General features: G+C 47.7%; 1 protein-coding gene across 1 annotated transcript in view; it reads right to left on the bottom strand.

Moving 5' to 3' along the window:
* RPH3AL (rabphilin 3A like (without C2 domains)) overlaps window positions 1-22,547 on the bottom strand; it is a 43,058-nt gene extending 20,511 nt beyond the window's left edge. The window contains exons 1-5 of the mRNA XM_082493304.1: window positions 22,495-22,547; window positions 14,578-14,689; window positions 13,043-13,186; window positions 10,879-11,008; window positions 6,768-6,854 (exon numbers count right to left, since the gene is read on the bottom strand). Of these exons, the coding sequence (XP_082349430.1) occupies window positions 6,768-6,854; window positions 10,879-11,008; window positions 13,043-13,186; window positions 14,578-14,654 (438 nt within the window). The 5' untranslated portion in view covers window positions 14,655-14,689; window positions 22,495-22,547. The remainder of the gene's footprint in view (window positions 1-6,767; window positions 6,855-10,878; window positions 11,009-13,042; window positions 13,187-14,577; window positions 14,690-22,494) is intronic.
* Between the last annotated feature and the right edge of the window lie 5,209 nt (window positions 22,548-27,756).

Below are 27,756 nucleotides of genomic sequence, written 5' to 3'. Positions count from 1 at the left end.
TATAGAAAGAGTTAACGCTATAATACACCCAGCTCTGATATAGTAATACTAGTATAAAATTGATTCTATGCATATATATTCACTTTAAATTGGTGCTTCTAATAGAGTTTGGCCTCATTACAGCAGTATTGAAATTGTTTTGAGATCAGCTCTAAAATAACTGCAGCGAGATGCTCTCCCCTATTTTAATTCAGTACCTCTGCTCCCCCCAGGTTAGCAGCGTGCCCAATCTGAAATGACCGCAGGTCACATTCTGTTCTGCACGTGGGCACACAGGTTAGCTTTAGCATCCATGCATCAAAACAAATCGATGCTGCTGACTGCTATTGATGGTAGTTTCATTGATCCCAAGAATAGCCCGACAGCAAAGTTCTTGCTTGATTTTAAATGAATAAATCTATAACAGTGATTCAAGAATAAAACTCCTGTTTATTAGCAGGAGTTTGCTCTTTCCAAGGAGCAGAGAGTTTTGCTCCCACTGGTCCTGTTGGCACATAAGGTGAAATTGTGCCCCCACAGCAGCCTGACTTTGGGTGGAGCTGGAATTTCATCAGCAAGAGGGATAGCCAGCACTGCCAGTCTCTTGCAACAACCCAATTTTAAGTCACATTGATCATCTCTTGCTTTCAGTGCTTGACAGAGGGGAGTAAAGATCTGTACCTGCATTATCCCAGATCAGGATGGGGTGGCCCAGCGTGTGGCTCAGGACAGAGCAGCCACACCACTCGACCTGCTGCACTCAAACTGGCCCAGTCAAACACAACCAAAATCTGTACTAAATATTGACTTCCTGCAGGCTCCTGTCCTTCTGCCTCCCCTGAGACCTAAACTACCCTAAAGCAAAGTGGGGGAAGACACAGGGGAGAAGAGCTACTTTAGTAACAGACTCCTTTTTTTATTACTTCAATTCGATGGCCATGGCTAAGACGAGTCCAGAGTTCAATACCTTTTATAACCCTGATAATATTCCTATTAAAGTTGCATCAAGCCATCATTACAACTACAGGATGAGACAGTCAGAAGCAGATGCGTATTTTTATCTAGCACATTCAAACGCTGCCTGTAAATGGGACCTAAAGGAGTATCACTAGGCTCTGGTGAAACATGTCTTACTGCTCAAACTTCCCCCTCCTCTTTCTCCTTCTCTGAACCTAGAAGTGCTAAAACAAGCTCCTGAACAGAGAAAGCATTAGGACTTGCTGACAAATGGATGGGATCACAGCTGAAGTAATCATATAAAACACTTGCAGCCCACCCAGCGTTCACTTCACCAAGCCACAAGTCCCCTATAGAGAGATACTTAGAAAGGCTCTTCGCTGCAAAGCCACGTTTTGCTCTACTTGCTGCTTGCCATGCAGTAGCTGTTCTCATTCTGCAGCCCGGACTGGGCTGGGCGAGAGGAAAACAGCTACCTTGAGCTTCCCATGCTGACACTGGCCTTATTGGCTCAATCCCCCAGCAGTAAAAAGGCGGGGGAGCAGGTTCTCGTGGGCTACAATGCTTGATGAAGAGAAAGGCACCTGCAAATGCAACCACCCTGGGAGGACTTCGTTGCCATTGCCCTCACGCAGCACATGCCCACACATTTACTTTGTCCCAGCTCTCCACTACGGCTCTGGCACGCTGCAAACCACTGGCAAGGAGAAAGAGCAAGCGCTCTTCAGCTTCGTTATTTGCATTCATCTGCTTTTCCATAACACAGAGATTTCCAATTACATTATTTACAGCAATCTGTTGTCAACTCCCACATTCAGCACTTGAGGATGAAGAAAATTAAAAGGCAGTGAAATTGCTATTCGGAGCTTTGTTTCCGGAATAGCAAAATCTATCGCACCTCTGACCCCAACGTTTCTCAAGCTGCAACGGCTGCCAGCCTTCAACGATTTATCATTCCCCTCTCAATCAGGCCTCTTTTTTTCCCCATGGCTCTATTCTAGAGGACACTATTTTGAGTCTAACCACTTGCTACCACTCCCCAAAATAATATGGCAGACTATTGACGAGTTCTTTGAATTGCAAACAGGTGCACATCACTTCAATTCAATCCAGAGTCACCCAAAATAAACACTCCCCTCCATCAGTACGGTATTTTGCCAAGAAATCATCATGCCAAGCAGGAATAACCCTGGGCTATGTTGGTTTATAATGTTCAAAATGGTATGAATGTATATATGAACAGGGAGGCCCTGGGGGCAAAAGGGCAGGAGACAACTCCTTTCTTCCAGCGCAGTAATCTGCTTCCTCTGCATGGTTTATTCTGATAAACCAAGAAATGCAGCCAGCCATGAAAATGCTGTTTGGTGAGGAAGAAATTAAAGCGAAAGTGAAGCAGAAGGGGCAAATTAAAACTTTAACAGGTCCCCGATAGTTGACACTCTCTTTCATATTCGATGGGGTTTAAAAAAAGCTATCTCCCCCCCACCCCGCTTAAACTGTTTTCATTATCGCTACAATTTTGGATGTGTCAATTCAAATGTAAATGTGCATGAACGTTTCCAAGAGGATTTTAATTACAATGATAGCATCGCTAATTATGGATATAAAAAATATATATATATAAAGTGGTAATTCAGAAAGGTGCTTTGCAGAACCTAGTGGTATCAATCAAAACAAGGCTGTGCAGAGTTAAACGGCTGTGCAGAGATTTGACAAAACACAGCAGGTCCCATTTCCCCTTCAGGCCAGGAGGTGACAGGCAGACTTCAGCCACACGCAGCTAATTCAACATAGGCATTGCTGCCCAGGCTGTTATTAAGCTCACGTGCTCTGCCAGGAGCCTGGCAGCAGGGAATCATTCCAGCTGTATACGTGCCCATTGCAGCTCCTCCCAGGCAGTTTTGCTCCTCCGACAGCTGCTGCAATAAGCCCGTTTTACCGGAGGACTTGCTCCCTTTCTGCCCAGCACCCTCATTCCCGCGGGTGCATCACTGCTAAGTTAGCAAACAGGCTCACTGCAAACCTCCGGCCAACATTTGCTGCTATCAGGAGTCAGCATCAGGACTTCATATGCATGGAGGAACAGGACTGCCCCAAGGAGGACGGGCCTCCAAACACAAGTCTCTAGAAAGGCAATGCAAGATGCAAATCCACAAAAGGCAATGCATTACATGGAGGAGGGAAGAAGAGAGATTCTTGCCCTCGAAAGTGAATGTGAGCTTGACTGAATTTGCTTCTAGCCTTGCTTGCAGGAACAATAAAACATGATCCACACCTGCTTTAATTCCACCACCCTCAGAAGGCATTGCAAAGGAAAACACCCACAGAATCCTGGAAGGAGAAAAGAGGGTTTTCAGTAGACGCTTCTGCAAACAGCTGGGACAAGTGGTATCTCCAGCCGGCTAGTTCTGGCCTAAAAAAGATGAGGTCTATCTTATTTCAGGAAGAAGAGATGCGCTTATGATGCACAGGGGTGTCTGCTGGTCCTTGGGGATGTTCTCTTTGCCAGTAGGAACGTCCAGGCTCTTGTCAGAGCCCAGCCATATTAGAACACAATACTTTCCTCCCAGTGCTTCTTTGGCAGCTCAGAGACCCTCACCCTGCATGTGTACACATCACGCTCAGCAGCTCGAGTGCTGCCGAACACACTGTTTTGCTTCTCGATGATTGGGACGCAAGCAGCAGGCAGAATCCATTAATCACCTCCACTCTCCAGAAATAAAAGAGTGTCAGAGCAACTTGTTCCTCATTGCTATGCAGCACAGCCTTCCCAGTGGAGGTTTTCAAGGAAACAGAAAGCAGCAAAGAACACTTCTGAATGGCTGAAGCTGGGATTCCCAAGGGGATCCATGGGCATCAAACATTCGACTCCAACTGAAAATCTGATGTAAACAATAGATTGTTACTTTGGTCTTCATTTTGACCCAGGCATACTGATGATTTAATCATAACTGAAGTCAGCAGAGATTCTGTCCTCGCAGCAAAAGGGGTAAGATGACGACCACGTCACCAAACTTACACTAGCTTAAATCAAACCTATAGGGATAAACAATAACAAGAAAGATGGCGGGATGAAAGCTTTAGCATGTATGCACAATGCTGCACACTTCGGATGTTAGCTACTGTACTTGAACATCCAACTCCACCATCCTGGCTTCAGGTCCTGGTAGGCGATAAGACTCACATGCTCACTCAGTGCGTGGCAGAGGCTAAAGGGGACAATTATAGTCCTAGGCTCTTGTCCCAGCCAGATGACACTTATTAACCCCAGCCAACACCATTTAGTCCATCCAGGTTTCCGAATGACCTCCCTTTCTCACTTCAGTGCCTAACAGTCTCTCACTAACAGAGTTGAGAGCTTCATAAATATCATGCCCAAATAGCTTGAGCAGTGGTTCAGAAAATTACAGACGGCGATCAAAGCGCTGATGTGGATGGAATCACCTAGCTTGGAAACACCACATCTCGTGATACCTGCTGGGGGGTACACTCCGGACCAGCATCAAACACTCCCCCACTAGAGGTGGCCAAGTTTAGGGGCCTGAACATGGCTCGACAAATTGGGAGGTGTTGCCAGAGATCTGTGGCCTGGGACAAGCCTACTTTAAGCACGTGCTTTGTTGGCATAGGCTAAAGAAGAACATTGCTCAGTCATGCTCTGCACTGAGAAGGGGATAGAAGGGTGGTACTGGCTGGTTACTGCATCACACAACTCAAAGTGCCTCAGTGGGTGCCCAAAGCTCCCTGCCTCAATGCCAGGAAATAAAATGGGGCTGATACCTACTCACGGTGCAGGTGAGACAGAAATGAGAATATCTGATCCCAAAGAGCAGACATCCATCTGCACTCATTGATAGTAAATATAACCTTCAGCAAAGAGCATGGCCAAATGGGTTTGGTCCAGAGCACATGGCAATACAAGACAGATCCAGATCACAGAAACAGATGGCAACAAGGAACTGGTTGTGAACACAAGCCCTTAAAAGAAACCTGGTAATTTAGTGCATGCCCTGTAATATCACAACACCTGAACCAGCTTCAGGAACTGCACTAGTACTAGCCATCAGCCTGAGGCTTGAGAGCCTCACTTCTTCCTCACACAGACTCTTAGGGAGCACTTGATCAAAGCCACTTTCCAGACATTTATTCTGATATTGTCTTAACTTCCTTGCCCTGGCTGACATGCCTCAAGGCTTCTGCTAATTCTCAATGCTTCCCTGCCTTCCCCGAAAATAAAAGCAGAGCATGTGGGAAGACAGAGGGGATGTATGACTTGATGCCTGACTGCATGTCCACACTGTGACCATTCCAACCTTCTCCTGGTCGGGGCACCAGCACCACTGCAAACAAAAAAGGAGACAGACCTGAACTGACCTTAAAGAAAATAAAAAAAATAAGGATGAAGCTTAGAGCTTGAAGGTAAGATGAGGCTATTTTTTATTTAGTCTAAGAGGGAAAGTTCCATCCATTTTCATTAGGGAAACACTTTGGCCGTATCTCAGGTTTCACGGAGAGAGCGAGCTCTGAAGGTTACTGTGCCCTCACACACTGGCCACACATAACACTTACTGAACAGGTTAATATTCTTCTCTGTCCAGTGATCACAGCTCCTCATTATTTTCATAAGAAATAGAAAAAAACCCCAACAATTAAACTGTGAGGGATGAGAAAAAGTACAGAAAGAGCAGAATAAAAGAAATAAAATCAATTTTAGTCCCATACCCACCTCCTTGCAGAACACAGAAAATATCTTGACCTGCCTCACTCTTTATTTTGGGACCTCCATTTGGAATTCAAAACATCTGGATGGTTCAGTGTAGCAAATTACTATCAATATTCAAAGAGCTGGAATGCTCTGTGCCAGCCCTACCCACGCTGCTGCTCAAAAGTTAAAGGCCAACAGCATCCGTGTACCCCCCATCTTACTTGAACACAAACTTTGCAAGTGCCCCCACACAGATAATCCCCACCTATGTAAAACCGAAGCAATGCTGAGTTTCCACAACTAGTATAAAAAAACTTCAGCATCTCAAACACCTGCACAAATGCTCTCACTACACTTCAGAAATTGATTTAGCAGAGCACCCAGGTTTCACAGTTCATTGCAGTGGTCAGAAATAGCTGCACTGGATTGATGTTCAAGGACCACAAGCAGAAGTCCAAAATAAATTTATGGGAACAAGTGAAAATCCTTCTGTAATCACAGAACAAATTCACTGACTTCACTTCACTGTAGAGCAGCAAGCCCTGATGTTGCTGGATGCTGGCTGGCAGATAAGAATTGAGGCAGGCCATTACTTTTTTGCAGTGTAAAGTCAAGGATGAAGGATATAAAAATTTAGAAACCTACATTAGAAGTCTCACACACTGGCAAGTTATGGGATTTTGCAGGCAGGGAGGAAAACAGACTTAAAATCTACAATCCTAGTTATTTTTAGAGGGACAAATACTGCAGCTATGCTCTAGATCTCTCCAGCTGTATTAAAAAAAAAACAGTGTTAGCCAAGTTTATTTGCCACAGAACTAGGAGGGAGAGTGCAGCAGCAAAAGGTAACAGTTTCTTTATAATCATAGCTAGAAAAACTCCACAAAGCCATACAGACTGCAGGGGCTAGTGTGTTTTTTTCCCACTCCACTCCCTCATAAACTAAAGTTGTCACCATTGTGTGGATTCACTGAGCCTGCCTGGCCTCCAGCCAAGCCTCCCAAACCCCATCCCAAGCTCCCCTCCCAGTGCCCAGGCACAGGGAAGAGTCCACGTACACTCAGCACAGACTTGGGGCAGGTAATTGCACGCTGCTGAGCCCTGTGTCTCCACAGTTGTATTTTACCTCTCTCTGTTCACTGCAGATCTTGCACAACCAAAGAGGACGCTTCTGGGCTCCAAAGGTTTCTATTCCACACTTGGTGCAAACTTTCTGAAGCAAGGAGAAAAAAGAAAAACAAAACAACAAAAAAAAACAGTGGCGTTAGCAACTCCCCACAGCCATATAGCCCTTGGGAGACTGAGAAGCATCTGCCCAACAGTTCTGCTTTGCTTTCTTTAAAAAACTAAACATGGCACAATTTTCTTATTTATCCTAGAGAACCACTGATCACAGGAAGCTGCTTCAGGTCTATATGGACATGAGACAAAGGCAAATCTACAGCAGAGTTCTTGACTCCAGGGCAAGAAGAGAACTGGACAGGGCAAATCAAACCCCATGACCAATGGCATATTTCCAGAGTGTTTTTTTTTTTTTACTAGGTTTTAGGATTTTGAGGAATAACTGTGGCACGGAAAGCAGCTGTAACCAAGTACAAAACAAGCACGAGTTTGTGCAAGACTGGAAATCCTCTCATCCCTTCCCTCACATATGTAGTCTTAAACTCCATGGCTTCCCCTCCATTTCAGCACGCACTCGGCAGCTATTGATTTGTGGCTGCTTAGGAAGCGGGCACCACCATGCCTACATGCACACTTCCTGAGAAGAATGCCTGATAGCGCTGCACGGCCTCTACTGCTGCACAAGGGAACTTTCATGTCTCCGCTGGCATTACAAGCCATTTACAACCTGAATCACCTAATATTATATAATGAAGCTGATGTGTATCAGGCTTGGCTTACAGCTTGAATGAGAAATTGGATGAATTCTTTGATCCTCACAGAGCAAAAGCCACTCACGAGAGGGCCCTGGAGAGCAAAACCTTGCTTAGAGAAACATGCGAATTTAATCTCCCCAGCTAAGGTTTTACATATCCCCCTAAGCAGGCTGCTCCTCCTCTGAGCCAGGTGGTCTGTGTCCAGGGACGAAAGGCTCAGTGGCTCACTTAGCCCTCAGCGTCCACGCCTGGAGGAGACCGGCAGAACGATGGTACCTGAGGCAATGGCTTCATTGCATGAATAGATGCACCCAACTATTTTGGTCAGCGTAGTCCAGAGGCAGGTCTGTCCCTGACTCACGTTGCACAGAAAGCAGGAGGCAGCATCAGCAGCTCCACAGAGGTTGGTGCTCTTCTCCATCTCTCTGTTTCTGTCCTTGCCCTCATCCTCTCAGAGAAATAAGGAACAACCCATTGGGTCTAGTACATCAATACTCAACGTGGTGCTACCCAAGCCAAGGAGGACTGCAGATCCAATTAGCAGACACCACCTGAACTACCCCAAATTCTCCCTCCCTCAAACCAAAATCTGAGGGAGCAACTCAGTCTTAAATACCCTCCTCTAAGATCCCAATCCCCACACGTATAGCACATTCAAACACTCCCTCTAGTGGAAGTTTCCAAGCAATTTTATCCCTAGCCATAAATTTTGAAAGTTCCAATATAAAGCTGGGCTTTCCTCCTCCCCTTCCCTGCAGACTAGCTGGAAAATTGAGCATCACGCACAACCCCTCAGAAGAAGACATAAAAATCAAGGACATTAAACACAGCCCCATTCCTCATTAAATACAAGATAAAACACTTTCTTCTTCTTCTACTTCACCTTTCATACATGATACTGATACCCTCTGCATGGTAAATGACACATTATGCTTTGTCTAGCTACTGCTATTGTTAACACATCTGGATTTGCATATATCTTTGTCTTGCCATAATGCATTTATTTCTAAGATAATAAAAACCCCTAATATTAAAAACATTTTTCATAAAACAGAAAGTGGCATTTAGGAAATCCATCAGGCTATAAGAAATACAGAGCCTCTATTCAGCAAAAGGGACTTGCTGAAGTTCTTTGCTACGTTTCAAATGCATCATTACAACAGTTCCTGTTATTGAATTAAACGGGCTGCAATGAGACGGTAACAGAGCAACACTAGCAAGAAAAATATGAACTTTAAAAAATCCATAATTCCCCGACAAGTCATTGCTTATTGCATACAGCACTGCACAAGTGATGGATATCCCTGGATGAGAGGGAACAAGCTTAAAGTAACAGTCCACTCTGTGTGCTCTGCTGAAGGGTTGACTGTTCCCTGAATTCACTCCGTAAGGTTAAAAAGCAGTAAGGGGAGAAGCCCCGGCCACCCAGTCAGTATTGCCCTGAGCCTGCACACAGCTGGAAAGTGCAGCCAAGCCGAAAGCAGCTGCAAAACGCACACTGGAAAAGTAGGGTCTCACCTTAAATCAACCTGGATATGAACGCTCCTGAACTGCTCAACAGACTCCAGACAAAAAGGGAGTAACTATTAAAAAACCAAACAGCCTTTCTCTGGCTTTTCTGGTCACAGCCCTCCCGGAGCCTCGGGCTCACTCAGCCTCGCTAGCTGGGGGGTTACTACCTGCAACTGCAAATGCCCAGGGCATGGAAGTTTCTGAATCAGCTTTTGCCTCCTCATTAGTGTATGGGACTCACAGGAAGGAGGTTAGAAAGCACCATGCCAATGTGACCTAGCTGGCTTTGGACAAGGTGAGAGCAGAATCGCCAAGGGAAGAACGCATGAATACAGCACATCCTGTTATTCCGCATGCTTGAAATACAGGAAACAGCGAGCCGTCTCCTGTCTGCTACCCAAAGAGAGCTGCCCTGTAGCTCCCATTCAAACCAGACCCTTCACTTCTTAGTACCTTACTGCTGCTTCCTTCCCCACTCCTTCCTAAAAAGCTACTTTCTCCCTGGCTTAGGACCCAGAGTTTCAAAGACGTGCATTTACTTTCCAAGTCACTGCCTTACAAGCAATCTTCTGCATAACCCCTGCCTCAGTCAAGCTAGTTTTGCAAATTGGATCAAGCGGAGAAACTCACTTGACAGCAAAGGCAGCAGAGCTCACAGCAACTCCCTGCCCAGCAAGCACGTATTGAGCGCTGCTGGGACCTCAGTACCCACCTCCTCTCTCTCTCTTACAAGAGCTCTAAGCCCAGCAGTGCTGCAGCCAACTGTGGACCAGTGCAGGCCCAGCCTAGCAGCCTGCTCTGCACGAGAGCTACATCTCACAAACTCCAGCAATGCCAACAAGAAACATTCTCCATCATGGCCTGCATGACTGCTTAACCACAGAGGTGTCAACACGCAGCATTCCACAGTAAAGGAGCAGGTTTTACTCAGTACTGTCCTGTGGGCTCCGCTGGACGTGTCCTCAGTGATAGGGTGGGTGACATCAGCAAGTGTCTCCTTGGCTCCTGTACCCACCGGGGACCGAGTTAGCGCAGGCTGCTTCCTTCCACCTTACCACCAGCAAGTCAGAAACACTCCTGCACACGGCAGGTACCCTCACCTCTCCCCAGGCAACACGCTGAGGCAAAGTCACTTACAGAGGTATCTCCCCAGGGAAAGATGGGCTTCAAGTGCAGGAAAAACAGCCTCCCAGTAGAGGGAGGATAAGGTGGTTGCCTTGGAGATCATCATCTCCACAGCAATACAGATTAACCCCTTGGCTGCAGAGTCTAGATAAGCAACAATCATCCCGCAGGGCACTGACAGAACAGCAGTCTCCCTGAAAACTGATGCTGCCCTTCAAACAGCACCTGTGCAGTCCTGCCAACAACATACACAAACACAGGCAGTCATTAATGCACAGGCTAATTTATCTTTTAGGGTTGGAAACTTTAGACTGGTTTGGAACTTGAAGATGGACTCGAGTCCTCTGAAGAGAGGCTTTACTGGAAGGTCTAAGGGCAGACCTTGCAGTAAATAACAGTGAAGTACAAAGACAATTTTATGAGTTGCGTCTGATGGCCATACATTTCTGCTCCTTCTCCTACTCTGCAAACCCAGAGCGGGAGATGCAGAGGGGTTGATGCACCCCATTTCAGCACTAAGTGCAGTCTAGGCACTTTGGGATCCTGAGAAGTAAGATAACCAGGGTGCAAGAGAAAATCTGATGGTCTGACAGCACCGACCTAGACAAGTGGGGGTAAGGTAAGTTAACTCTGCAGAGCTATCCAGCTTCCAAGATGCCTGGTGGCTTTTCCTAGACAGATCTGCTACCAGGAACAGGCAGGAATCTGTGTGACCAAACCCACCTTTTTGCAATCCTGACAAAAGACCGACGTGCTACCCAGCAGCCCGAGCAGTTCACCGCAGAGCAGACACTGTGAGAGGCCGTTCCCCATCGTGTTCTTCCTCATGTTCTCCAGCCGCTCCACCAGGCGCCTGTTGGGGAAGAGGCAGAGCAGAGGTCACAGCACTCACCTTGGAAATCAAAGTGCACAGTACTGAGGAATGCCAGAAAACTACAGGCATGTGCTCCAGACTCAGCCTACCTTTGCTTCTTCTGTGCAGTTTTGGGCCCCATGCTGGGACCATATGTACTTTCACTTCAGCCTCTGCACTCAGTGTTTCCTATAAGCTGGCTCTTGGTCTTCAAGGGATATAAACCCCTGTAAGTCCAGCTACCAACACTCACCAACCCCAGAATAATCAAAACTCTGAATACCACTGAGAGGCCTGAATCAGCTAGTGGGCGCAGGGCAGACAGCTCACAAGAAGGGCTTGATCCCACACCCTTCAGGAGCTCAGTGTCACTGGGGCCACACAGTCACAGCACAATGATTTCCTGCCCGTAGAGCTGGAAAAGCCTTTCGTGCTCAGATCAGGGCAAGCCAGACAGCACCGGGTAAGGGCAGAGGAGTTAGACCTAGCAAGCCCTGCTCCATTTTTACATATACTCCCTGAAAGCAGCACTGCAGGCACATGACTTGCCCACATTAAAAGCAGGAAGGCCAGACTGAAGCCATCAGACCATAATGAGTCTGGCTGCAGTAGAGCAATGTCAGTAACTGTTCCCTGCTTCATTTGACAGCCCGCTTGGAAGACAGGAAGCACATATGTATGCACAATGTCTGTAACAGCAGGACTATGAAAGGGAAGGAAGGTGGGATAAGCAATTAGGATGCAGGATGTGGAAAGCATGCAGAGCAAGGATGCTGTCATGAGATCACTGCTTGGCAATTCTCAGGCATCCATTTGTAGATGGGGATGGTAACAGACAGGCCATTTATCAGAAGCAGGGACCAGTTGCAGCCATGCGCGTGTGCGCAGCTCAGGGAGGAAATGCAATCCTGCTATCCATGCAATCCCGCTATCCACGCAACCTTGTTCTCATTATCGCTAATGTCCCATCAACCAAGTCCTGCACTAAGAAGGCAGCAAGGTCTGTTTGAAAGAGGTACTGCCTATGGTGATGAGGTCAGACAGCACAGCTAGGCTGAGCCATCATTACTGGATTTATGATCCTTGACTTCAGCACAAGAGAACTCCCAGGAGTTAACAAAGGCATTTCAGAGAATGCTTCAGCATGGGAACAGCAAAGCTCTTGCTTTCTACAAAAACCATACAGGAACAAGCAGCCCCTCAGGGTCACTGGCTGCTTCTGGGGCTGCTGGGGTCTCCCAAACAAACAAACGTCACTGTCAGTTCTTGTTAGCACTCATTAATGTACACTGCACGGGGACCAAGTGAAGCACAAGGGCAGGAGGCTGGGCCTGCTGGACATGGGCTGGGAGTCACTGGGGTTTCCTGTCTCGCAAACATGAAACACTGCTGGGAAATGCTGCAGGAATGCCAAACTCCCCAGCTTTAAAGGCAGTCAGTGTTAGGATGACCACAGACACAGCTGAGGCCGGACCTTCAGCAGGACTGAAAGCAAATAGAAATCTGCAGCAGCAAAAGGATGCCCATAAATTAAATAATTCAAGCCAGCAAACCCCTTCCAGAGGGCTCAGCCAACTAGAACATAAACTCATTCACTGCTCCAGGCGAAATCCCAGGGGGCTGCCACAGACAAGGAAAACCTAACTGCGCTGCCAGCAGCACTTTGAGCCGTGCTGCCCACTATCAGTGGGTGCAGCTGCACAACTCAGCATCTTCCTCATCCTCTTCCAGAGCCACTGGGGCAGCTGCCTTAGCACAGACTGCATTTCCCTGGGACTGCGTCAGTGGCTGCAACCACAGCAAGCCCCAAGGCTCAAAGAAGGCACGAGAAAGGCTTGAGACATGGAGAGACAGAAAACATCACATCCTTCACAATGTTGATCACCTCCAAACAAGCAACACGGGAAGGGATAATAACTGACCTAAGGGATGCTCTGACTGATGGAGGCTGAGCTTAGGCAGCCGGGAAAGCCACTCCTTTGTCTGCGCTGACCTTTCCTTCTGAGGGAAGGGGACAAATGAACGTGACTGTACCCGATGCGCTGCTGCTCGATGATGTCCAATTTCTCCGCCTTGCGGATGACTTCCAGAATGACCTCAAGTTCCTGTGGGCTCAGAGCCTGCATCTTCCTCTGCTTCTCAGTCTGGAACGTGTGCACCGACCAGCCCGTCTGGAGCCTGTGGGAGGGGGTGGAGGGCAGAATTAAGCTGTGAAAGGAGAACACAAAACCCCAGCCCTGCCCCACATGCCAAACCTGCTAGGCACCCAGAGCGTGCGTCAGCCTTCCATCAGAGAAGTCTAACAGACTGGCTGACACCCAAAGTGGGAGTCTCTTCTCACTGATCAGATCACCATGTCACTTCTCCAGCAGCACTGTGTTGCGCTGTCTCTCCCTGCCTTCTCATTCCCCTTTCTGCTCCAGTTTGTATTTTACCACTCCATGTCCTCACTCTTGTTTGGCTCTACCCATAAAGGAAACTAGCACACCTAGGCCTGGCTATCTTTGGGGTACCCTTGAAGAAATGAGTGCCAATGCCAGATATCACAAATGCCAACAGCAGACTCCTCAACAAAGGGGTTACCTGCACCCTCCTCCCTCCAGATCACACATGTCTAAGGTCCTCAGTTCAAACACACAAATGACCAGGCACGCTTGGAAATATCAATTTGGCAACTGCCTCCCTCGGTCTAACCCAGGCCCCCACGAGGACTTTAGCAAGCCACTTGCCTCTGTGTTTCACATACAGCAGCTGACATTTCTCCTTCGCTCACTTGGGGACAGGCGGGAGCTTTCACAGCTCAATTAATTACCATTCAGTAGGGGTTTAGAGGTCACTGGATAAAGTCACGGCTGCTAGCAGAATGCGGGGGACTATCAGACACAGCTCTCTTAATAAGGCTCTCAGGTGAAGGCTGGAGAACTGGCAGTGGTGTGCACTGTTCACACTCAGGCAGTCCCCTCAGACACAGGGTGACCTCCCACTTGCTAACGCTCTGCAGCAGGCTGACCCCAGAGATTCAGACAAGCGCAGGGGTGGCAGTGGCAGGGTACCAGCCGCCAGAGAAGGAAAGCATCCAAGAAGCAAATGCAATTCTAGTGCTTGACTCATCTCCATCGCTTTTGTCTTTAGGTTATGCAGTAATTTAACTTCAGGGGAAAATGAGATCAAGTGACAAGTTCCTAAAACAAAAGAGTGCTGGCAGCTAGGGGATGCTATCAATTATATTTAGGGTGCTGCAGAGATACGAGCTTGCCTCCAAGCCCTTCCTCTCACCCAGGGGAAGGATGGTGGGATGGACTCCCCCCACACACCAGCCACGCTGCAAACTCCACTGCAGCCCAGCAGCTCTGAGCAGCAGGCAAGCACTGAGCCCCAACTTAGCAGGCTCCTGTCCCACCCAAGCAGCACACTTCTAGGGTACAGAAGAGGCTACGTGACAGGCAAACTCCTGCCTCCCAACCAGGCTGTGGATGAGGCTGGTGGGCCAGTGCTCCACAGAGATCCCGGCAAATCACCCAGGCCAGAGCTGAGGCTGGAAGGAGAAGAGGAGGGTGGTGAAGACTCACTTGGCACGCAGTGCTAGCTGCCGGTCATTGGGGCACACCCACTGGCCTGTCCCGCTGCCAAAAATTGTGTCAGCCATGGCACCAGGCTGGAGAGGAGAGGCAGGGATCACACCTGGAAGAAGCAAACACCAGCATTAAGCACAGCTGCCACCCCACCCCCAAGAAAGCACAGGGCAGTGCTTGGCACAACCTTGTTAATCATCCCGAAGGGCCACTCTTCTGGCAAGCAAAACAAAGGTGATCTGCTGGCGTCACACACAGTGGAAGTAGACAGATTCTCACCCACAGACAGTGATAAAAACATACCATCATCCTCATTAAATATAAACCAATAAATACTTTCAAACTCCTTGAAGACAAGGCTGGAAGTTTTGATTTTATGGTACTCTAAAAAAAGGCAGAAACTCTGTCAGATCTGATTTTTCATTTCAAAATAGAGAAAAGCATTGTTTGCAAGAATAATCTCTGCCCCATCACCTCCAGAGCCCCCAACACTGCAGTACTGACAGAGAAAGCCACTCTAAAGGACACGAAGAAGCTACAGTTGCTTTTTTTTTTTTTAACCTCTTAATGGGGTAACAAACAAAAACCCACGCGACAATCAGCATGAATAGTGGCAAGTCATTTCGTTCATTAAAACTGTCTCGATAATAGCCTGATATTTATAACTACAGCCTACAATAGCAACTTGTTTGCATTCTCTGATGTTTAAGACAGCACCTCTTGCAGCAGTTCTCCTACTGCAGCTCCTGTAACCAGCACAGTCACAGCAGTGATTCCTCGTGTTCAATGACAATTTCACCCTGAACTGATCAGTAAAGGCAGCAAGAGCCAACTCCCATGCAGTCATGGGAGAAATGCATCCCCAAAAGAGTCTTTGAAGCTAAGCAGTTCCGAGCCCTACCAGCAGCTCAAATGAACGTAAAGCACCGAGACAGACAAAGCCAAAAGATTTCAGTGGCGGCAAAACTAGCCTTGATGTACCGAGCTTTTCTCCAGCTGGATTTGCTCTCCAGCAGAGCAAGTATCTCCTGAACCCTAATGCATAAGTTTCTAGGTATTAATACTTACCTTTCCCAGAATAGACACTTACCAGCTTTGAAACTACCATACCTGCTGGGCAGAGATAACATGTTTAATGCTGTTTGGCAAACACAAATCAGATACACCTTGCCTGCTATTGTATCACCTGCCAACTGTGCAGTAGTTCCCAAGAAAACACATGTTCCAGTCTCAATCCACAGCACACTTACCCCAGCGGTGCCCGTGGTTCCGTGTGCTGCACCTACGCTTGCTGTCTACTGCTGACACACAGAGCTTTCTGCCTCTGTGCCAGGCACGGAGGCATCACAGGCTGCACGGCCTTGGCCCTCAGGCATGCAGCTTGTGCAAATCGATGTCTCTTTCCCTAGGCTGAGATCACATATGCTACACACGCCACACTCGCCCCCCCAGCACAGAAACACTGACCTGTGTTAAAGAACTGACAGCTATCTCCTGCCAACCCCACATCAGCCTTGAAAGCCAGAACAGTTACAAGCAATGAACCAGTTTCCTCCTCTCTGGCCATCCAGTTTCTGGAGACAATCTGGAAACTCAGCACGTACAACAGGCAGGAGAGAAGAGGAGGAATTCCACACAAAGCACAGATTTCTTTCAGTGCAGTGGGACAGATGTATAAAAAGGGTGGAGGCTCTAACAATTCAGCATAATGCTCAGCAGCACAGTCTGACTGTACAGCAAAGCAAGGCAGGGAGATGGAAGGCTGCAAGAAAGGTTCAGCAGAGAAAGAGGGTTGAGACAGGCAGGACAGACTGAACTGTCGCATGCAATTTTTTAAACCTTTACTAATGTAGTTAAGGTGGTTGCTTTTGAAAGGAATCATCCCTAGAAGAAATTCATGAACCCTGGCATCTTTGATTTACCAACTACTTTCCCCGCTCTGCTCAGTGCCACACAGTCTGTGGGTTTGCATTTCCATTTGTCCCAGAACACCTCCTGCTCTTTTCATCTTCTTCACAAACTCAAGCGAGGAGAGAATGAAGTCCCCACACACGTCCCACAGCAGCTCACACACAGGGGAGCAATCAAGCATTAACAGCAAAAGAATACAGAGGCTCCCGCCCCCGGGCCAGTGTTAGAAGCACAGAGGAGCTACACTTTCACATAGAATGGCTGACCTGGGATTTTCTGGAGACTTTTCCCAAGTCTGTGATGTGTTGCTACAGGATACACACATGTAGCCCCCCACACAAATGCATATATTAAATTACTCTCAAGATATACCACATATTCTTCCCTCCCACTCACACACACCTGAAGAATAGCACAGCCCACACACTCCATGTCCACTGGCGAGGCTGAATGCACACAACCATACTGACATGACCAACTCTTGGCAGCTGTAGAATGTTTAGCATAAAAGCTAGAGCTGGAGATGAGCCCCATACCATGGTTAGGGCAGAGGAGTCTGCTTTGCCAGCAGCTGTGCTTTCAGGGTGGAAAGCAGCGCTGAATACATCCACCCCTCCTTTGCAGAGCTTTATCTGCTCTAACAGAGCTGAAGGCAAGTCAGAATAGAGCACATCAGCTAAGCATTTTTCTCAGGAGAGACCTAAACACATTCTCCAGCCTCATACCACAGTGCGCTTTTCTCAGCATGACCGAACAAAAACAAGCAATGTCATGCTCTTTTGCCTCTTGTTACTCAGCATACGCTTTCTGTTCTCCACCGTTCCCTGAGCAGCATCTGCCAAGAGAGAAGGAAAACAAAACACAGCCTACAGATCCATCATATCCCAAAACAGTCTTCAGATAGATTATTCCCTAAAATATTTACAGGACCATTTTCTTTCGGCAGCATTGGATATCTGCTGCTCCCTCTGATGTAAACTGGCATTGCAGGTGGCTTTGCACCTTTGCCTCTGAGAAAAGCCTGGTGTGGTTTGACACAACTACCTCGGAGAAGGAAACAAGAATGACACAGGACTGCAGGCCACAGTCTGCTGGGGCAGAAACAGGAGCACTAGCAGGACGGCAGGGAAAGGAATATCTTGTATGGCCACAGGAACGACGCCAGAGATATGGTACCAGTATCTGGAAGGCGTGAAGCATCCTCCCTCTTATCTCTGTACAGGACAAGAAGTACAGTGGAATCAGCCTAATCAGAAACACGAAGATAGCAAAACCACACCAGCCAGGGAAGTAATTTCTATGGACTGTGGTGAAACATCCCTCTCTTGAAGTCAGCCTCTACTGTGTTCTCTCTCAAAAATACTCCAGTTAGCACCTACCTCGCCGAGCCAACCCCTCCCCGTCCTCCACTCCTCTCAACAAGCCAACAAAGGGCAGAAGTAGCCAGTCTCTAGCAGTGAGAAAGCAAGAGAAATTCACAGCTCTTGGCCCTGCTGCAAGTACACTGCACAGAATAAAGAGGAAGCACAAGTACTTCGTGTTACAGAAAGAAAACTTCCCACTCCAAGATTCTGCTTTTTACTTGAATTAGGAATTAAAAGAGAGTTCTTGTCGATACTCTATGACCTGCTTTAAAAACCCTCCACCTGTTTGTTCCTCTCCTATGATGGAGGAAGTCATGTGAAGCAAAACCTCATTAAATCTGAGTCCACCTGGCTGCCCTCGGCACAGAAGCTAAGGGGAGCGCTGCAAGGAAGGAGCACTGCCCCGCAGCGAGCCAAGCCTTTGCGTGGGGCCAGGAACATTTTGGAGGATGCATAACTGGGCACATCTCTACCTGCAGCTCTGATGTAGTGCTGCTTCTGCTGTCTCTACGATGAGACATGGACTCTGCAGCCAGAGAACAAGGCAACTGAGAACTTGACTTCAGTCTGCAAGGGAGAAGTCTTCTGGTGGGGTCTGAGCAAAGGGAACAGCGACAGGGTCACACTGCTGACTTGGCCCCACATCCCTGCAGAGCAACCACAAGACAGCAAAGCGAGCAGGATCTTTCCCACTGGACAGTCCCCACTTGGCCTGGAGGATGAAGGCAAGCTGCAGCTGGCTGTGCAACAGCACATCCCCCAGGCGCAGGCTGGGTAGAGGTGAGCACCCTTCCATGCCACCCCACCAAGCCACACAGCTGTGGATCCTGCAGCGGGCACACCTCCCCAGAGCAGCAGCAGAACAGCAGCAGGAGGTGTTTCTAGGTGTAATCCTGATCCACGTTCCAACAATCAGCACATTCAGTACCAACTACAACTGGCAGCTGGGATGGCAGAAGGTCACCATGTCGACATGTCCCAGAGCTAGCCCTGGCTGACGACAGTATGCAGCCACAGCCCTTTGACATGACACTCTTTAAAGAGTTTCAGGCCCTTCTGCGAAAGAAGATCAGTTTTCTCAGCACAATAACAACATGAACATCACGTATCTTTACCTTAATAACACAGCACAGTCGTGGCAGGTCATGCCAAAGGTCCAGCGAGCACAGTACCTGCTATCTGACCAGCTCCGATAGCAGATGCTTAAAGAAGAGTATAAGAACAGAGCACAACACGGCAATACTTTTCCAGAACACCCTCCCAGCCTCCAGAGATTCCTGGATCATGCACTCCCTGAGCCAGGCTGTAGCTCTGTATTTAACACCCTTAACATTTTTCTGTCCCAAATTTATCAGCTTGCTTTTTCAGCTCATGTACATTTTTAGCATCATCTTGCTACACCGAGTCCCTTCCCCACTCCTCCACCTCAAACACGATTTGACTTTACCTTGACTACATCAAAGTTAAAACTGAAGGGTCTTGCTGACATTGAGGTAGTCACTGCAGTAGAAAACACCTCCTCACAGCAGCAAAAGCACAGCCTGCACGAGCCCTCCTGCAGCTGGGCTGATTACAGGTGCCCATGAAGCATGAATTCCTTGGAGCCCTGCAAATACAAAAACGTCCTATACAGGCCCATAAGGAGCTCTCCAGTCAGCTTTCATTTGCCTGGTTATTTCAGCTAAGCAGCTCATGTCTATATTAATTTGTTTTTATAGGAAATTAATTAGGCAATTTTTTTTTAAATACTTCATTTAAAAAATAAAAATTAAACGGTTGGCCAGAGATGAGTTCCCAATTCCCAAGCCAAGCTGTGCCGGTGTAATTAACTCGCCTGCTTGGAGGGCGTCACCTCCCCCAGGACTCCCAGCTTGCACCAGGTACTGTGCTGGCCCGTTTTTCCTTTCAGCTGCCACTCCCTCAAAGAGGCAGTGTAATTACTCTCCGCTCAGCACACCAGACCCCATTATCCCTGGGAAACCTTAGCAACTAAGTGAGTGTTTGCTCTTGTTGCTATGACAGAGGATAAATGACTAGGGGAGATAGATAAGGTTAAGCCAGCCTCTGCCTCCCACCCACCTCCAGCCAGTCCCTTTTCCTCCCAGACACTAGTCACACAGCAGGGAGACAAGTGCGAGCAGGCAGGGAAAGGCCATTTAGTCCAGATGCAAGTCTTCCCTCATGTTTTAAAGATCCTACTGCCACAGTTGTATTTCAAAGCACACAACTGTTTTAAAGTGACAGAATAACGCTTGGGGCTGTGGAAGCGTGGCAGAAGACACACACTTGACTTTGAAGATACAGCCAAGTCTCGGAGTGTGAGAAAGGGAATAACTGCCTGTACAGGTGCTGGCCTGAATCAGGGCTTTATTAAAGTTTTTCTCACACACAAACCACTTTGAACTGCCCCTTCACACTTACATCTAGCAGTTTCTCAGCCCCTCCAGTGGCAAAGGAGCCTGCTGTAAGCATTTTATAGAACTAAGCAGACAGAAAGCACGAGCACAGCAGAGCCATGCAATCCTCACCACCTTCCTGCTCCTTGCTCTCAGTAAGGGAGAGAGCTGGGCTGGCACACAGGGGCACAGCTGAGAAATGGCCTCTTGCAATTTCTTAACTGCAACAAATCCCCACAACAGTGCAAACCCTTAGCAGCAGATGGAGAGCCAAGCAACACAAGGAATCCAATATGATCAGATTTGACTTTCATCGCTGCGGCTTGGGCCAACAGAGACAAGGAACACACAATGTCCAAATAAACACGATAAAGCCTTGGCAAGCTTTGGGACAACAACTTAAGAACCCAATCAGACAGACTTTCTCCAGTCTGTCTCACCATGAAAGCTCAATCTAAGCAGTACCAGTGCCAGCAAAATAGAGAAGACCTCATTCGGTGTCATGTATTCAGATCCGGTTGGCCCAGCTCAAAGTAAACGCAAACGCAACACAGCACGCAGAACGTGAGAGGTGTCATTATCACGTAAGGACAAGTTGGAAAGGAGCAAGTGAGGATGAGGTTTGGGGGGAAAACAAGAAGGTTCCTATGCACCAGAGCTGCTTCCCAATTCTAGCAGCAGTAGCAAGAAGTCTAACTGCTTTTAAGATGGAGCTTGTTAAAGAGCTTACAAAATACAATGCCCTGGAGGTCCATGCCAGTCCTACAAGTGGGAAGATAAAATCAGCTCTACAGGAAAACTGACATAGGGTACCAACAGTCCTGTATTAATGAGAGGCAGTTATTAGTGTGGCTACTTGATATATGGTAAGCTATAAAGAACCGGTTTTTGCCCACACAAAGCAGTCTTCCAGCTCCCCAGCACCCTATGATGCTGGGGAGGAAAGCCAGCACTGTTCCACCTGCCAAGGTGTATCTTTATTTATCAGACTTTGGCCCTATTTCCTTCTGATCCCCAGCCAGGCAGGTGCGTTGTGCAAAGTGAATAATTCATGAAGACAGCAGGCTCTTTCTGACTCACATTCTGGGGCAGGTTGATCTGGCAGAGGCCTAGGAGAAGCAAATTAGCATCTAAATGGCCAATTAAAGAGACTCATTTCACTATTCTGATATGCTAAAAAGCTCAGGAGGCATTCTGCGGCTGGAGGTTGGCAGGGTGCAATTGGCACCTCCCAGTCTCCAGAGAAGCATCAAGTTTCTTAGAAAGAACTGGACATAGTAGGGAAGTACTGAGCACGGGCCAGTGTTTGTCAAGGAATCCCTTGCAGGAGAATCACATGCCAGCCTATTTCGTGGGTAACCTCAAGTGAACCAGGAAACACGCGGTTCTCTGCTGAGCAGCCTGACCCCAGACCTTGCCAAAAACTTGTTATCCAGCATGGCTCCAAGCCATGGGCCTGCCATCACATCTGGAGGATGAAATACCCTTTCTCAACATCCTTAAGCTATAGTATCAGTGTTAGGCATTTTAGGAAGCCTTTGAACAACACACAAGCCTGGCCAGCAGCAACTCCAAGACCTTTAAGCACTCTGAAAGTTGTTGGTACATGCAAAAAGAAAGCCATGGACTTTGACCTGTCCCTGGGGGAGTACCTGACCTAAGCTGCAGCAGGCTAAAATCCCTGGGGGTGGGCACAGCACGTCATTCTTACTTGCACATACAACAGCAACCATTGCCAGAATGCCCAAAAGAACCATGACAATCCATCCTGTGTAAGATGCACATGTCAGCTCCCACCACACAACATGCACAAGCTCATTTTTTTTGATGGAGCACGTGTCCTTTTCAACCTCCCACTTCTGGTTTGTTCACCCCCCTACCTCTTTCACTTACATTCAGTTACCTTCAGGAGGCTGAATTCCACCCAAATTCAGCCTTGTGCAGTTCACCTTGCCATATTTCTGGCCTGCTTTCAGCAGCATTTTAAGTAAGACTCTCCCACCAGTGAAGCTCCGGGTCTGGGTGCCCCAGGCCCCTCCAAAAGCTGTTCCCCTGTCCCAGCTCGCCAGGGGAAGGGGCCGTACCCCACGGGCCGCGGACACAGCGGTTTCCCCGCGAGTCTCCAGGCAGCCAGCACATACCAACACCTGAAACTCTGCTTGAAACTCCGCACGAAGCGCCCGTGCGCCCTCCCGGCAGAGGGCTGCGGGCTGCCCACCGCCCGCTCCGCTCCGCTCACCCACCTGCCCTCCGGCCCGGCCCCGCTCTCGCACCCGGCCCTCGCTGCCCCGGCAAAACTCGCCGCCGACTCCGCCACGGGCCACGCTGGGAAGCGGCGCGGAGCCGCCCCCGCCCCGGGAAAACGCGGAAACAGAGCGCACCTGCGCCGCCACCGCCTCCTCCAGCCCCGGCGGCGCCGTCCGCGCCCCGCACCTCCCCCCGCCGCACCGGCGCCCCCCGCGGGGCCGGGCACCCCCTGGCGGCGCCGCGCCGTACCCGCCCCGCCGGTGCCGGCCGCCGCCAAGGCCCGGCCCGGAGCGACGGGGCTTCGGAGCGGGGCCGGTCGGCAGGGCTACGGGCAGCCGCTGGGATGGGCGCTGGGACCGGCCGGCCGCGGTCGGGAGACCCAAAGCAGAATAAAACCCCACTGAAAAAAAAAAAACCAAAACTACAAACAAGGAAGGCCAGTAGCAAAAAAAAAAAAAAAAACCAACCCAACTTAAAAACAAAAGACCCAAAACCAACCAAAACAAACCACAAACCCAAACAAACTCACCCCCTCAAAACCAACCAAAAACACACACACAGAAAAAGAAAAAAAAAAAAAACAAACAAACAAAACGAAACCAAAACAGACCCCAAAAGAAACAAACAATAACGAAAAAATAACCAAAACAGTAAAAAAACCCACCTAAACTCAAAAACGCAAAGCAAAAAATACCACCCCAAGAAACAAACAAATAACAAAAAAATCACAGCAAAAGCAACCCCAACACAAAAATGAACTTTGCAGGGTAAAAATAAAGTTCAGCACAAGAGCACCCCATAGCCAAGCAAGGTGAACTGCTGGGCCTGGGACAACTGTGGGGAGCTCATGATTTTTAAAAATTAAGGGCCCAAATCTGCAGAGTGATCCCAATAACAGCTACCAGCTAGAGAAGGCTGCCTGGGATCAGCAGAAAATTTTGGTGTTGCCCTTTTTTTTTTTTTTTTTGTCGTCGTTGTTGTTGTTGTTTTTACAGTAATGCTATTCTTGCCGGGACTGCTGTGGATGGTCCGGTAATGTTTTCCCCACGTCAGTAGAAGCTCAGCCTGCAGGAACGTTGCAAAGCAGGTACAGCGTGGACCCAACGTGTCTTACTTTGTATTTTGGAGAGCTGTACAAATGCTAACTACTGTCCCATGCAGCACAGGGAGGGTGGGGAGGGGGAGCAAAGCACTTGGTGATGTGACAGCCTGCGATCACACTGTGAGTCAACAGAAAAATCACAGGAAAACAATTATTCCTTTTGCACTACCCTGTGAATACAGAAATTAGGGCTCATTACTGTCTAAACGTCCAGTGGATGCAGCGAGTAAATTTGCCATGTGACAGGAAGGGAGGGAGAGAAAGAGAGAGAAGGAAAAGAGCGAGGAAGAGAAAATAAACACTCCGTCTTTGCTTTTACTGCCTATTCAGAGCCTGCTCTTGAGAAACCCGGTGGCTCTGCAAGCCCCATCATTTCTATGCCTCCACAAGACCTCACAAGATAAGCTTAGGGACCCTGAGCCACTTTTTACCTAAATCAAGTTCAAGTCTGAGTATATATTTTGCTTTTTGGTTTAGGCAAGTGTTGAAAAATAAATCAGAGGAAGCAGTGTTCGCATTAATACAGAGCCTGTATTTCCGTGGAAGAAAGCCCTTGAAGATGACATTTTGCACCAGGGTAGTCCTCCACACAGTCATTAATATAAATAAATTAAACACACGATTCAGCCAACTTCAGGAAAAAGATTAATTACCTTATTTAACCAGCTGTACTGGCAGGAGCAATAGGCACAGGAAACAACACACGTCTCAGAGCCTGTATCCATTCTGCTGTTGAATTTGCTCATTGGGTTCCCCACGGAACCACAGACGCTTCGGAATCCGACTGCAAGGATGGGCCTTGGTAGCTGGAAGTCACAGAGAATAAATATGACATCACATTAAAAATTTAAAAAGGCTAAATATGAGTTTTATCTTGATAGCATGAAGTCAATTTTTAATACACTCGCTTCTCAGAAAGCAGGCACTTCCAATTCCACCCAAAGAACCCTTCAAAATCTCTCTTTTATTGATGATGGGTTTCACTGAATTATTCACCAGATCACAGCTGCCAGAGATTTTAAATATACACATGACAAGGACTGTAACGGATAGCAAACTTCTCCTGCAGGCCTATCAGCGATGCTGACAGTTGCACCGCAGATGCCCCAAGCTGATCCAGTCTCCTTTCAGCACAGCACATAATTGCACGCTGGGGAACAGCCTTTCTGTGTCACCCTCGGACAGGCACATTTCTCAAGAAATGAAAAAATAAAGACCATCATTTTCAGAGAGATGTTACACTCGTGGGCATGAAGGTGTCCTCCAGAAGAACTACAGATGCTTAAAAGCAGCCCTATTGCACAGCAAAACAATCCTAATCATAACAATCCTGGAGCGCTGCAGGAAATGATTCCCAGATTGGACACTGGACTGGTAAGCAGGGGTCTGGGCTCCCGTTCTCAGCCATGTCCAGCCAGGCAATCAGAGCTGAGACATTGCACTGCTAGTTGGCTTTCCACTGTTTGGCTGTCGTTTCTGGTTAGATCACAGGTTCCTGCAGGTAAGGATTCTCATCATCCGTCTGTTCAGCATTTGACACAAGACTTAGAGGTGGAAAATTAATGTTTTAATATGCAAATAATAATGAGAGTATTAATTATGAGCAATTTTAATCACGTAGAATAAGCAAAGGTCAAACTGGCTGGCCATTCATCTCTGAAAGATCATTTCCTAGGGACAGAGGCTGACAACTGGCAAGGAGCTGCCACAGCCAGAGATGTTTGGTGCACCCTTTCCATCGCCCTGACCACCCCAGTTCAGCCTAGCTGCTTCACAATTCACAGCGAGAAGCCCAGGATTTTTTTCCAAGCTGTTACTCTGATTGCAATCCTCTCCTATTTGATCTTCGCTGATTCAATTTGTATTTGTCCCTGTAATTATCATTCCTCAATGAAAAGGTCAATGATTCAGTACCTAAGCTGAACAACAAAAAAAAAACCCCAAAACCAACCTTGCCTATAGAGAACACCTAATCAAGAATATATAAGACAAAGGAAACATTTAAAGAATGGTGCTGCTTCATAGCAAATTAAGCTGCTTTTTTTACCTGTTTTAAAGACAAACTCCCCATTCTGATCCCCTGCTCTTTTTGCTTGCATGAACTAGTCTCAGGTCTAATTCTGTTCTCCTTGCCCAAGGTAAGCCTACAGCATCAACTATAACATTTCACAAGACGAATTCCTTAGTAGCCCCCTGCAGTAGGCCTATATGCAGTTTCAGTGTACCTATGGCACAGGGAAATGAAGCACGTTTTGGAGTAAACCTGTTCCAGAAAGAAATCCAGAGAAATTTTCAGCGTAGTTGCATTTGAAGTCAAAAGTGCACCAAGAACCCCCCAGCCAAATAAAAGCCATTTGAGTAAAAAACCAGCAGCCATGGGTTATATATTTGAGATCTGGGCATTTCTTTGCTGTCCTAATAAAAATACACATACACACTACATGTGTGAAGATCCACTGTCTGACACCACCTTAGGCTGGGCTTTGAATTTAAGGCTTGCAAGTTTCCTTCCTGATGTCACCAGATCTATATAATTGCTTATAAAATTACTAATTTTTCCAATCAGGATATAAGGCATGTTCACAAATCTCCTCTCAGAGGCACCTGCCTGTTGCATTACCCAGATTTTATACTGAATGGGAGAGGTCGTCATAACATCCCTGTCTCACCAATGGAAACAAGCACAACAATACCTTTATCTCATTTTCAAGCTAAAATTAAAGAGGACAGTAGGAACATTCAAGCAAATTGAAAGACAAATCTAACAACTCTTACACATATAGATTACATCTACTGCTTGAATGCAATTACCCTTCCTGGCAAGGGTTTACAAATTGGACTTCTATTTTATGAAATCATGATACGTTTATTTTCAAAAGATATATGCCTTCAAGATGCAGTGAAACCTTCAGAGAATTGTGGAAAGTTTGTTCATAGTGTTTTTACTGTGAATTGGGGGTAGAACATCTGCTAAGTCTGCCTGCTCTGGGCGCAGCAGTTTGAGACTCTCAGTCTAAAAAGAAAAGGGGGACAGAGAGAAGTGACAGAAAGCAGTAAGAAGGTAAGGGATTTGCCTGGGGATGATGCCCCTTCAGTATAAAATTACCCACTGCTGAGGAGCACCTCAGCACTTAGCACCCTCCTGCCCAAATGCAGCAGCAGAAGGGGCAGGGTAACTGGGTGAACGTTGGTCCTACCCGTCCTGGTACTCCAGGGAGGAGCTGTCAGAAGATGGTTTTCTTCATACATAGCTCAAGCCAGCCACTACCACTGGGATCTAATTTTGGCTGGCAAGTCAGGTTTTATCATAATAAAATCAACTACAACCACCACTAGCTACAAGTAGCTGTTCTCCCAAAATATTGTACTCCCTTTTCAGTCTGGATGAATTATTTACATCCCATCACTGCTGTTCCTGTTTTCCTTGCCTTTTTGCCCTGTGTCACCATCCCTTTCATCCACACGCAGGCTTTGGAGACCCGCTGGCTGCTGTACAGCATTAGTAATAACCGTCACCACAAAACCCCTGCTGTTGACACTTTGAAATCAGACCATTAGCGGCAGTCGGAGAAGTGCTGCCTGCGGCCCTAGGATCCGCTGTGGGAGCAGCCTCCCGGGAGCCTGATTTCATCACAACCTGTCTGAATGCAACCGCGTCTGCCAAATTTCACATCTAAATAGATCAGGGGGAGAGAAGGAAAGAGGCAGGCAGGGAAGGGGAGAAAGCAACCAAACCAGGATTAAACCTCCACTTTATTTCCAGGGAGAGGAGGACAAATAAGCTGTGCCTTGCTTCAGCAACTGTTGCTGGAGTTCCTGTGAACACTTTGTGTCCAGGCACACCTCCAAATGAGACCCACTCATTTCCCTCATTGATAGAGCTGTTAAAACACTCACCACCATGACGCAGTGGCAAGGGCAGGAGATCCAAGCATTGCCACGGCCCCAAAACACTCAGGAGAGCCATTGCCACCTGAAAAGCTGTTTCACCAGTACCTTCGCTGCTCCGATGTGGAGAAGGGCAGAGGGGAGGGAAGGGAGAGGGGAGTTTCCTTCAGCACCTTCATTTCCGGGGCTGGGGTACAAGGAAGTGGAAGGACCCCCATAGCTGGTCTCCCTCCAATGGATTTGGGGTGAATATTTTCTGGTGTGGCCA

The sequence above is a fragment of the Vanellus vanellus genome (genome assembly GCF_965231255.1).
Source record: "Vanellus vanellus genome assembly, chromosome: 19".
Lineage (NCBI taxonomy): Eukaryota > Metazoa > Chordata > Aves > Charadriiformes > Charadriidae > Vanellus > Vanellus vanellus.
Note: the sequence above shows the minus strand (reverse complement) of the source record. Positions and strands in the feature narration are given on the sequence as shown.